This window comes from Rhinoraja longicauda, chromosome 7 (assembly GCF_053455715.1).
Source record: "Rhinoraja longicauda isolate Sanriku21f chromosome 7, sRhiLon1.1, whole genome shotgun sequence".
Classification (NCBI taxonomy): Eukaryota; Metazoa; Chordata; class Chondrichthyes; order Rajiformes; family Arhynchobatidae; genus Rhinoraja; species Rhinoraja longicauda.
The window spans coordinates 68,189,435-68,203,001 of record NC_135959.1 but is presented as its reverse complement, the minus strand read 5'-3'; the positions used below and the strand labels follow the sequence as shown (position 1 = coordinate 68,203,001).

Genomic DNA, 13,567 nt, shown 5'->3' with positions numbered 1-13,567 from the left:
TACAAGAATGAGTTTACAAAAAGGTGGACTAGATTTCAAGATGTTTACACGAGTTAGAGAATGTCTAAATGAGGGCTTGTGGCTAATAGATATGGTCTGAGTCATTAATATTGAGGTGTGTAGAATTTTATTTTAGTAGAGGCATTTGAATGTCACCAAGGTAAAGAATCTGTAGGAAGGAACTGCAGATGCTGGTTTACACTGAAGAAAGACGCAAAATGCTTGAGTAATTCAGTGGAACCAGCAGCATCTCTGGATAGAAGGAATGAGTCAAAAAAGGTCTCTACCAAAACGTCACCCATTCCTCTTCCGAGATGCTTCCACTGAGTTACTCCAGCATTTGTGTCCATCTTCGGGTCAAATATCTGTTCAGTTTAAGTTAACGTGTGGATGTAAGGAACCCCTGGCATGCATGTCAATTGCAGTGATAATTGAAGCTACAGCATTTATTTGAAGATTGATTGTTAATTTGCCAAATTTCAGGCTTAATTCCTGCAGTAATCCATGGCCACAAAATGAAAATATCCAACCTAGGTGCTTCACAATAGCATCCAACACTATGCTTTAAAAATGGATCATCTTGAAAGTTATGAATGGCAAACTTCATGTCACTTGCACAACAAATAGACGTTAACAAAATTCCACCCAAGGTTCAGACCTGGCAACCTTCCTACCATAACTTGCTCATGCATGCCAAAAAAGCAAGTTGATTTTTAATGAGTGCTTCTGGAGGAATTATGACTATATTTGACAAATGGATTAGTAAAGACAGAGTAATTCTTATTTTTTTGTCTTGCCTGACAGACACCTGCCTTGTAAATGGGGTAGTGAAGCACTGGCCATCCGATGTTCCCAAATTGAGCGAGGATAATGAAGTTGCTGAGCGAGGACCCCTAATATAATTTTGCAGCCCAAGTTCCAAAGCCTCCCTGGAATCCCCTGACCATTGGAATGGGGGGGGAGGGGGGGGGGGGGGAGGGGAGGAGGGAGGGAGGGGAAGAGGGGAGAGAGGGAGAGAGGGAGAGAGGGAGAGAGGGAGAGAGGGAGAGAGGGAGAGAGAGAGAGAGAGAGAGAGAGAGAGAGAGAGAGGAGAGAGAGAGAGAGAGAGAGAGAGAGAGAGAGAGAGAGAGAGAGAGAGAGAGAGAGAGAGAGAGAGAGAGAGAGAGAGAGAGAGAGAGAGAGAGAGGAGAGAGAGAGAGAGAGAGAGAGAGAGAGAGAGAGAGAGAGAGAGAGAAGAGAAGAGAAGAGAGAGAGAGGGAGGATGGGGGGGGGGGGGGGGGGGGGGGGAGAGAGAGAGAGAGAGAGAGAGAGAGAGAGAGAGAGAGAGAGAGAGAGAGAGAGAGAGAGAGAGAGAGAGAGAGAGAGAGAGAGAGAGAGAGAGAGAAGACCTTTTCAAGGCTGCATTTTTACAATTCGTGGCCATGCTCTATTGAAATGTCTTTTATTTAGCAGCGCAAAAATTGATCATTACAAATCATCTGGTGTTTAAATTTTGAGATGTCAAGAAATACTATTGTTTGGCTTTGCTATTATTCTTGCATATAATTTCTGCTTGCTAACCTGTCAAGAATCTGGTAATCATGGGTGATAGTTTATAATGAAAATTGTTGTGTAATCTGGGATGATTTTCTGGAATTGAACACATGGAACCATTTCCCATCCAGGGCAGTGAACCTCAGTCATGGATAATGTGCCTCGATCACACTGTTCCTAGAAATGGGGATGTATTTCTTCTGAATTGGTCATTTTTACATGTTTCTCGAAACAATGATATGAACCAGAGTTAGTTGCTCCACAAGTATCTGTGAAAACGGTGGGATGCTCGTATTATACAATACAATACAATATATTTTATTGTCATTGTACAAGCACAACGAGATTAAGAATGCCACTTCCATATCTATGCTATAAAATATATAAATAAATCATGGTGAAAACAAAAACAACAAGGTGGGGGGGTGGGGGGGAGAAGGTAAGGTGCAAAAAATGGTTCATGCAGGAATCGGTTGTGCCAAATGACCCTGGGGGCAGAGACATATCATGTTCATGTCAGGCTCTCAGCAGGTCCGATACAGAGCAGCTATAGCTCTAGGGATAAAGCTGTTTCTTAGTCTGGAGGTGCGGGCGTAGAAGGCCTTGTAACGTCTGCCAGATGGAAGTAGTTCAAACAGACGGTGGCATAGGTGTGTGGAGTCCTTGTAGATGCTGGTGGCTTTCCTGAGGCAGCGTGCGTTGTAGATGTCCTCCAGGGCTGGTAGCTGTGTCCCAATGATCCTCTGTGCTCTGCAGACGCCATGCTGAAGAGTTCTCCTGTCCGCTGCCGTGCATCTGAGATACCGCACATAGATGTCGTACGTCAGTATGCTCTCTGTGGTGCAGCGGTAGAAGGTCATCAGTAACTGTTGGGGCAGACCGACCTTGTTTAGCGTTCTCAGGAAAAACAGCCGTTGCTGTGCTTTCTTGACATGGTGGACCATGTGAGGTCCTCTGAAATGTGTGTGCCAAGAAACCTGAAGCTGGACACTCTCACCACTTCGTACCCGTTGATGAGGACTGGAGCGTATTCTGTGCCATCAGTACAGTTGTGACTGGTGATGGAATGAGGTTAGGGGTAGTTATGAATGACATAAATTTGCAGTATAAATAGCAAATTAAACAGGGACTGTGCATCGTTGTCGTGTCTGAATGCTTGTCAAAGTTTTTGGATTAAAATGCTTCAGTGGGTTTTGAACGATTCTGTACAGCTGGAATGGTAGGATAGATTGTGGAACATTTGTTCCATTTATTAACATGTGACTTTCAACGTGATCAATATCTTGGCAGCTTTCTATCCTATGAGTTCATTTTGTACTGCCAAACTCAGAAAAGAGTCACGATAACAAGTAAAAACAGGAGTAATAATTCCATAGTTGCAGAAGGGACTGCTGATGCTGGAATCTGTAGCAATAGACAAGACAATAGGTGCAGGAGGAGGCCATTCGGCCCTTCGAGCCAGCACCGCCATTCAATTTGATCATAGCTGATCATTCTCAATCAGTACCCCGTTCCTGCCTTCTCCCCATACCCCCTGACTCCGCTATCCTTAAGAGCTCTATCTAGTTCTCTCTTGAATGCATTCAGAGAATTGGCCTCCACTGCCTTCTGAGGCAGAGAATTCCACAGATTCACAACTCTCTGACAGAAAAAGTTTTTCCTCGTCTCAGTTCTAAATGGCCTACCCCTTATTCTTAAACTGTGGCCCCTTGTTCTGGACTCCCCCAACATTGGGAACATGTTTCCTGCCTCTAACATGTCCAACGCCAAAGAAATATCTGCAGAACCCATCCATCCTAATCCCTCAGTCAAAATTTGGGTTGAGATTCTACAGCTTTAACTCAATGAGGGGTACTGTCAGATGAAGTTGGGCAGATGAAGGGTACTGACCCAAAGTGTCACCTGTCCATTTCCTCCACAGATGCTTCCTGATCTATTGAATTCCTCCAGCAGCTCTATTTTTAGCCACATTGATAATTCCATGTTCTGTAGTTTCCTGCTTTGTGAAATTGTGCACAATTCGTGTTTGGAATGAAGGGGTAAACTAATGAGTGTCAAAAAGCTATGTTTGGCTCTTCGCAATTTTGACACCAAATATGCAACATTTGTAAAACAAAAATGAACATGTTCTCCCTTTTGAAAGGAAAGGTCTTTGCCTGTGGTGGTGTGAGATTCATGGTGTAATTCACATTTGTTTGCACTGAGTTAGCACATGAGTAGTAGTATCTAGAGAGACTAGCCAATCTCCCAACAACGACATCCATGTCCATAAGTGCCAAAGAAGAACTTCCCCCTGGGGCCGAATCAAGATGGACTGAATGGAAATGCCTCAACAGACTGAGGGCTGGTACTGGTCGTTGTAAAGCACCTATCAAGAAGTGGGGTTATATAAACACTGAAGACGTCATCTGCACATGTGGCACTGAACCACAAACTATGGAGCACCTATTGAGATGTCCTCTGTTGGAGCACGAGTGCAAAGCTGAGGGCTTCGCAGAGGACAATGATATTGCTGAGAGTTGTGTTCAGTATTGACTGAAACACAATATCTAGCATTGTGGACATGATAAGAAGAAGAGGTATCTCATTCATTGAATGTAGGGAGCCATAACAATGATCATGCAGCGTTTTTGCCAAACATGGAAACAAGTTGTGTGGCTTTTGCAAGGACATAATAATGATGGAAGTAAGGAGGAAAACAGTTTGCAATCTGGTTACCCAATATACTCGGCATTAAGCAGCCAGCTCTGCAATATTAAGAAAGGCTGGGAAAACAATTTCTACCAATTTTGCCTTCCCACTATCCCACTTTTTAAGAAAGGAGGGAGAGAGAAACGGGGAATTGTAGTCCAGTTAGCCTGACATCGGATGTTGGGAAGATGCTGGAGTCAATTATAAAAGATGAAAAGTTTTGGTCTCCAAATTTGAGGAAAGACATTCTTGCTATTGAGGGAGTGTGGTACTGTCATATGTTGAAAGAATGGAGAGACTAGGCTGGAATTTAGAAGGATGAGAGGGGATCTTTTAGAAATATATGATTATTAAGGGATTGGACACGCTAGAGGCAGGAAACATGTTCACGATGTTGGAGTCCAGAACCAGAGGCCACAGTTTAAGAATAAGGGGTAGGCCATTTAGAACGGAGATGAGGAGGAACCTTTTCACCCAGAGAGCTGTGAGTCTGGAATTCTCTGCCTCAGAAGGCAGTGGAGGCCAATTCTCTGGATGCTTTCAAGAGAGAGTTAGATAGAGCTCTTAAAGATAGTGGAGTCGAGGGATATGGGGAGAAGGCAGGAACGGAGTACTGATTGTGGGTGATCAGCCATGATCGTGGTGCTGGCGCGAAGGTCCGAATGGCGTACTCCTGCACCTATTGTCTATTGCTTTTTGTTGTCACATATGGGAAGTGCTCATGCTGGAGCAGCTGTGGTGGTCCTCAGCAATCATATCACATCCCTATGAAGTCTCTTGACCTTTTGGTTCAAACAATGGCAAGGAAAATTCTTAATTGTCATCCATCCTTCTCCCTCTGCTCGTAAACTGACAACAGTTTGAAAAAGCAGAGAATAGCAAGGGCATAGAATGTACACAGGTTGGGAAACTTTAGTTGCTTGGGTAGCTCTATCACTGAACATGGACACAAAATGCTGGAGTAACTCAGCGGGTCAGGCAGCATCTCAGGAGAGAAGGAATGGGTGACGTATCGGGTCGAAACCCTTCTTCAGACTGATCAGACAGATCTATCACTGAACATGTACATAAACAGCCACATAACTGTGGAATTAATGTACACAATTAATAAACACGCTATTATTGCTACATGACAACTTTGACAACAGTGACCACCACACTCTTCTGTTTTGAACAGAATTGGCAGCTCAAAACTGGGGATTCACGAGGCATTTGGAACCAGCAGTCAGTCACAGTACATTTTCTAACAATCTGAGCTGACATGTACCTCACGTTGCTGTTACTAGGAAACAAAATGGCTGAGTCTGGTTCAGTGGACAGTATGGAAGTTTATACCAGGAAGCACTCCAGATCTTGTTACACCTTTTAAAGTATGTGTCAAAGAGCTGAATTTGAGTTGAATTGAGAATAATTGCACTTGATACTAAAAATGACACGGATTTAAATCTGGTATTAGACCATTCCATGCCATTCAGCCCATCAAGTCTATTCTGCCATTCAATCATGGCTCATCTTTTTCTCCTCAGCCCCAAGCTCCTACCTTCTCCCCATAACCTTTGGTCCCCCTCCTAATCAAGAACATCATTCTCCACAGAAAATACCCAATGTCATGGCCTGATGGCCTGCAGAGCCATCTGCAGCATTGAATTCCACAGAATTCAAAGCCCTGGGGCTTTAAAAGCTCCTCGTACATTATCTCAATCATCTCTGGGATCATTCTTATAAATCTCTGGACCTTCTGCAAAACAACACATCCGACCTCGGATATGGGTCCCAAACCTGCTCATAATGTTCCAAATGTAGCCTCACCAACGCCTTATAAAGCCTCAGCATCAGCGGACGCATGAGGGATCAGCCGACCGTCTTTAGGGGCTCCAGTGGCTTTGGCTCTCCTGAGCCTTACCCACAAGGCAGCGGGGTGCTATTTAACCCATAGTTATGACCTGGTTGATGGATGTCAGGACGTGTCCACACGCCGGCCTGCACGTCGCATCTCTGGGGGCCATAGTTCCTCCGAGATCCCTGTGCAGTTTAGCCTGGGACTGAAGGTGGCCCCAGTTACCATGTGATGCCACGAGGAGGCACTGCGAGAGAGTCTTGATGATGCAGAGGTTATGTACTGGCAGGGGGAGGCTTATGCACTCGGCTCCCTTTTTTGCAAAAAGTTGCTAGCCAGCGGCATCTGGATTTATACCAGGGCACTAGACAATGCAACACCCTGTGGCTCACGCCACCAACACATAAATTGAATTGAACAGTATCACCTACTGTATCTCTCTTGTGATTAACACGTTCTATATTTCTAGAAAAGATGACAGTTTTCATACTCTCCAGAGAACGATGACTTTGTTTCTACCATGGGAGAAAATTGTTCATTTTGTTTCTGTTGAGATGGAAATGTGGCTACTTTGATTTATTTTGTCTGATTTTTTTCTCTCTCTCTGCTTCCTCCAATTATAGTCACATTGAACAGACCACAACATGGCAGGACCCAAGGAAACCAATGTCTGTAATAAATTCAGCTACATCCGCAAGTCCAGTGCCCATGCAACAGAATGTGATGAACAGCACAGCCTCTGGTAAGTTAAGGATTTCACCACTGGCACGTAGGGCAGGGGGAGCTGGGGGGAGAAGGAAGATAAGACTAGGGGACAATCCAAGGTGATTAAAACACTTGCCCAGTTCACAGCCTTATTCCAAATATATTAGAAACATAGAAAATAGGTGCAGAGGCAGGCCATTCGGCCCGTCGAGCCATTCAATATGAACATGGCTGATCATCCAAAATCAGTACCTCTTTCCTGCTTTCTCCCCATATCTCTTGATTCCATTAGTCCTAAGTGCTATATCTAACTCTCTCTTGAAAACATCCAGTGAATTGGCCTCCACTGCCTTCAGTGTCAGAGAATTCCACAGATTCACAACTCTCTGGGTGAAAAAAATGTTTCCTCATCTCAGTCCTAAATGGCCCACCCCTTGTTCTTAATCTGTGACCCCTGGTTCTGGACTCTCCCAATATCGGAAACATTTTTCCTGCATCTAACCTGCCCAATCTCTTAAGAATTTTATATGTTTCTATAAGATCCCCCCTCATTCTTCTAAATTCCAGTGAATATAAGCCCAGTGGATCTATTCTTTCATCATATGTCAGCCCCGCCATCCTGGGAATTAAGCTGGTGATCCTACACTGCACACCCTCAATAGCAAGTATGTCCTTCCTCAAATTAGGAGACAAAAACTGCACACAATACTCCAGGTGTGGTCCCACCAGGGCCCTGTACAACTGCGGTGGGCCCTCTTTGCTCCTATACTCAAATCCTCGCACTGAAGGCCAACATGCCATTTGCGTTCTTCACTGCCTGCTGTACCTACATGTTATGTGATGGCAGCACATCACAAATAGCTCCAATAAGGAAACTTGCATGACACGCCTCCATGCGTGTCTCTCCAACTAAACCACCTCTTTTCTACACTTTCCCAGTTCATCCACTGTCCCTGCTTAACCTGATCTGCCTTTATACATCTCACTGCTCCCTCCTGACAACATACCTGCTCTACAACCAATTTTCTCCTCTCTGTTGGACCTGCCTTACTCCACACTGGTTTCCCTGTGCTAAGCCCAAGGCAATAGACAATAGACAATAGACAATAGACAATAGGTGCAGGAGTAGGCCATTCAGCCCTTCGAGCCAGCACTGCCATTCAATGCGATCATGGCTGTTCACTCTCAATCAGTACCCTGTTCCTGCCTTCTCCCCATACCCCCTCACTCCGCTATCCTTAAGAGCTCTATCCAGCTCTCTTTTGAAAGCATCCAACGAACTGGCCTCCACTGCCTTCTGAGGCAGAGAATTCCACACCTTCACCACCCTCTGACTGAAAAAGTTCTTCCTCATCTCCGTTCTAAATGGCCTACCCCTTATTCTCAAACTGTGGCCCCTTGTTCTGGACTCCCCCAACATTGGGAACATGTTATCTGCCTCTAATGTGTCCAATCCCCTAATTATCTTATATGTTTCAATAAGATCCCCCCTCATCCTTCTAAATTCCCTTGCTGCACCACACCAACAATGTATAAAATCATTCCAGTTCTTTAACTCATTAATTGTGTATAAAGAGAGAGATTAATGAGTGGAGTTTGATGTACTAAATTTCATTCGATGGTACCGATAGAACATCTTTTTGTTTATGGTTGCACTTGTTTACGACAAAAATGTGTTGTTACAAATGGCCTCAAAATGTAATTGACTCAATATTTGAATATTGTTTTGATTAGCTTTCTTTCATTTGGTTACAAAATAACTATATTCTGTGAGGCACAATATTCAGATTACTTCTGCTTGCTGTGTGCAACAAAGATTTGAATAGTTCGTTGTTCAAATAGGCAGAAATTTTGCAAACTTCAAGTAAGATTGTAAGATTTGGAAAATGAAAGGGAAATGCAAGGCAACTTTGGGGAACATGTAATGTGCAAAAAGAAAGGGGCAAATGGCATTCAGCTTTGGCAGCGCCAGGTGGTACCTTCTTGTTTGGTACTTCAGGGAAAACTGGGTGCATTGGAAATGCAGGTAAGTTGAGGGGTTAGGTTCACAAGATATTAACGCCAGCACTGTGTGGATAATTCCCAATTCTTTTCAAAACCTGGCATCATAATGTGTTTTATGACAATTTATAGAATAAAACAAATGCTTCCAGATAAGAAATCCAAAGAAAAGTCAAGTTGATTGGAATGCAACAGATTGAGACGATTTCTAAAGTATTAAAAAATAATAAGGGATAAAATAACTGGAGCTATGCTATTTTCAGTGATCCGAAAAGAAGATCTGAAATGAAATGTAATAAAAATTAAGTTTAAGGAGCAAAATGAATTTCTTTATCTAGATTTGATTTTAGTATTTTAAACACCAAACCACCAGAGTCCGTGTCATTGCTTATGATTAGGTCATACAGATAACTGGAAGAAAGGGGGAGGAAAGACAATGGGAATAAGAAGGATACAAAGAGTGAGATCTGCTTCTGCTTTAGAAAATGGGGGACAGTGAAATAAGTGTGGGTAATTCTAACATGCTGGGGAAGTTGGAGATAATGAAAGTGGTGGTATTGAGACTGGAGGGACATTACCACAGACGAAAGACAATAGGTGCAGGAGTAGGCCATTCGGCCCTTTGTGCCAGCATGGCCATTCACTGTGATCATGGCTGAGCACAATCAATATCCCGTTCCTGCCTTCTCCCCATATCCATTGACTCTGCTATCTTAAAGAGCTCTATCTAACTCTCTATTGAAAGCATCCAGAGAATTGGCCTCCACTGCCTTCTGAGGCAGATAATTCCACAGATTCGCAACTCTTGGGATGAAAAAGTTTTCCCTCATCTCCGTTCTAATTGGCCTACCCCTTTTTGTTAAACAGTGGCCCCTGATTCTGGACTCCCCCAACATTGGAGGCAGGAAACTTGTTCCCAGTGTGTCCAATCCCTTAATAATCTTTTATGTTTCAGTAAGATCCCCTTGAAGGATGAGATAAATTCCAGTGCATAGAAGCCCAGTCGCTCCATTCTTCAACATACGACTGTCCCGCCATCCCGGGAATTAACCTCGTGAACCTATGCTGCACTCCCTCAATAGCAAGAATGTCGTTCCTCAAATCTGGAGACCAAAACTGCACACAATATTCCAGGTGTGGTCTCAATAGGGCCCTGTACAACTGCAGAAGGACCTCTTTGCTCCTATACTCAACTCCTCTTGTTATGAAGGCCAACATGCCATTAGCTTTCTTCACTGCCTGCTGTACCTGCATGCTTATTTTCAGTGACTGATGAACAAGGACACCCAGATCTCATTGTACTTCCCCTTTTCCTCACTTGTCACCATTCAGATAATAATCTGCCTTCCTGTTCTTGCCACCAAAGTGGATAACCTCATTTATCCACATTAAACTGCATCTCCCCACCCACCTAACCTGTCCAAGTCACCCTGCATCCTCATAGCAACCTCCTCACAGTTCACACTGCCACCTAGCTTTGTGTCATCTGCAAATTTGCTAATGTTACTTTTAATCCCTTCATCTGTCATTAATGTATATTGTAAATAGTACATTGTAAATTACGCTGGATAAATCTGCAGGGCCTGATGGGATCCATCGCAGGTTATTGAGTGAGCTGGAGAAGATACAAGGATGTACCTTCAGCCACAGGCAAGATCCTGGAGAATAGCCAATGCTGTTTCTTTGTTTAAGAACACAAGTAAAGATAATTCAGGAATTTATTGGTTGATGAGCCTCATGTCAATGGTAGGGAAACTATTGGAGAAGATTCTTTGCAATAGGATTTACTCTTTTTTTAGAAAAGAATGGATTAATTGGGGACAGTCAGCATGGTTTTGTCCACAGCAAGTCATGCTATATGAACTTGAGTTTTTGAGGCGTCAAAGGAGATTAATGAGAGTAACACAGTAGATGTTGTTTACATGGATTTTAATAAGGCATTTGATAAAATCACTCATGGTAGGTGGATTCAGAAAATTAAGATGCATGGGATCCATGGTGACATACTCTTTTGGATTCAGAACTGGTTTATTGATAGAAGACAGTGGTAGATGGTTGTTATTTTGGCTAGATGCATGAGTCGTGAAGTTATGCACGGCTCTATGCTAGGACCTCTGTGATATATGTGACTTGGACATAAATGTGGATGAGTTCTTTAGCAAGTTTGCAGATGACACAAATTGTTAGAATTGTGGACAGTGAGGAATGCTGTCAAAAGTATACAGCAGGAGATAGATCAGCTATAGAAATGGGCAGAGAAATGGCAGATGGAGCTTAATCTGCGCAAATGTGCAGTTTTGCAATTTGGGAGGTTGAATGTAAGGAGAAAGTATACAGTTAATAGCAAGGCTCTTAATAGCATTGATGGACAGAGAGACCTTGGGGTCCAAGTCTATAACTCGCTGAAAGTGCCAACACAAGTAGCTAACTGATAAAGAAGGCATATGGTTTGCTTGCCTTCATCTGTCAGGCTATTGAGCACAAGAGTCAGGAAGTCATGCTGCAGCTTTAAAATTTTGATTGAGTCATATTTGGAGTATTGTGCATAGTTCTCATTGCCTCGTCACAGGAAGGATGGGGAGGCTTTGGAGAGTGTGCTGAAGAGGTTTATTATAATGCTGTCCGGATCAGAACATATCTGCTTCAGGGAGAGGTTGGACAAACCTGGATTGTCTGAAGTGTTGGAGGCTGAGGGGAAATGATAGAAGTAAATAGAATTTGAGGCATAAGTAGGGTAAATGGACAGAATTCTTTCCCCAAGCTGGAAATATTAAAGACTGAAGGGTATAACTTTAAGGTGAAGGGGGGGGAAATTTTAAAGGAGATATACAGGGTAAGTTTTGTTTCAACACAGGGTGGTGGGAGCCGGGATCACATTCCCAGAGGTGGTGGTGGAGGCAGTTACCATAGTGGCATTTGAGGTTTTTAGACAACCACATGGATATGCAGGAAATTGATAGATATGAATCTCATTCAGGCAAAGGAAATTGGTTAAACTTGCCATGATCGGCATGGACATCATGGGCTGAAGGACCTTTCCCTGCACTGGACGGTTCTAGGTTCTAAACACCAAAAAGGACTGCAAAAGATAAAATGATTCCAATTTCTGTGTAATTCCACGTTTTGTTGTAATTTTGAAATTTGGTGACCACCAATGAAAGATTGTGTAATATGTTTACGTTTTTATAGACTGCGTGAATGCTATTTTCATTTGAAAACCTGGTTTCGTTGACCTTTTAAATTGTGTTGGTTTATTTGAATCCGTCCTGCATTGTGTTTTTTATCATGTTCAAACCTGTGCACTGCTAGATACTAAATCTGCTCAAAGCAATCTGTTTCAATGAATGTCACTGTGCAAACTTTTGCTTATTGGCTTAGATTTCATAAGCACTCAAAATCTATTCAATTTATTCAATCTCATGTGCATATGTTTATTAATTTGTAAGCGAAGCCATAACCAAGGTGATTGGTGTTTGAGCACTTGTTTTGATTCACCATCTACAGTACTGTTTTTTCTTTTAAAGCGATAATAGCCTAGAATTTTGGTCTTGTGTGTGTTTATTTTTAACGAGCTATGCAGTTAAAAATGTACTTGACATGGAGTAGAGAAAAATGTTCTCAATGTTGCTAGGATAATTGAACATTCACTTTTGGGAAGTAGAGTTCTGCCTTTAAATAGATCTCAATAGTATGAATTGCAATAATCACATCAGCAATAATGTAATACCTTTTTTCCTCAGTGGTCCAGTGCAATTTCTTTTAGGGTTAATAGCAGCCAAATATGACAAGTTGTCCTGTGCTTGCTCCCACCAAGTTGAATCTGACTCCTTTCCCCAGTACAATCTGTATTAGAGCCTATTTTCCACAAACAAGTGGTTGAAGGGTATGCTGAGATGAGGATTATGTTTGTGGAGAGCTGACAATTAGAGTGGATGCAAGGAGTATGATCAGCCCTATGAAAAGTGGCTGTGGTTTATAAAAGTAGTCACGTACGTATGCTCCATTATTTGAAATGAAGATTGGGACCTGGAACCCCAGGTCCCCAATAGTGACAGAGCTCCACGATACACTGTTATCCTATCCTGGGGATGTGGTTACTTCAACAATGATGCTTCAGCACTGAATGAAACATGACCAATAGGTGATGAGCAACTGGAGGAACAAGATGGCAGATGCACTGTCATCTGGATGGGCAAACGAGTAGGAGAATGTTGATTTTTGCCATCGAAGTGGCAATGGGGCAAACGATGCTTCATGACTTTTCCACATGGCAATAGAACGATTGTCATAAGAAAATCAATATCAAACTATTCAGAGACAGGGCAAAAGAAGCTCTACTTGCTGAGTGCCTAACCATCTAGAATGCCCAAGGATCACCATCATCAGTGCCAGTGAAGAGATTACCAGAACTTATCAAGACTGGCTTGTTAAGAATGACAAATAAAGTGCATGTCGGGCATTATTCAACTGGAAGGAACAAAGATTAGTCACTGGTAAAATGTGATCAATGATGTTAGATGGCCAATGTGCAGTAGATGTCATTGGAAGGGGTGCAGGAGGTCCAGAGGCATGCCAATGAATTTAGTTGTTGAGATTATCGATGCCCCCAAAAACCCACCTGACTGAAAGCTAAAATTAGGTTATTTTGGTTAGAATGTAGAGACCATGTGGCCGGAGGTGTACATTTATTTTTAAAGACAGCCGCACAGTATTTCCAGGTCTAAGCTCACATTTCTTCCTTTGAGGAACGATGTCAGTGCAGGCTGTAAACCTCAGTGGGACACACTGAAACCTGAGATT

The 13,567-nt window shown here is 42.9% G+C and overlaps 1 protein-coding gene across 2 annotated transcripts in view; it reads left to right on the top strand.

Moving 5' to 3' along the window:
• Positions 1-13,567, top strand: part of yap1 (Yes1 associated transcriptional regulator) — an 87,343-nt gene that overhangs the window by 39,562 nt on the left and 34,214 nt on the right. For both annotated transcript variants that reach the window (XM_078402797.1, XM_078402796.1), the window contains exon 2: positions 6,685-6,803. In XM_078402797.1, the coding sequence (XP_078258923.1) occupies positions 6,685-6,803 (119 nt within the window). The remainder of the gene's footprint in view (positions 1-6,684; positions 6,804-13,567) is intronic.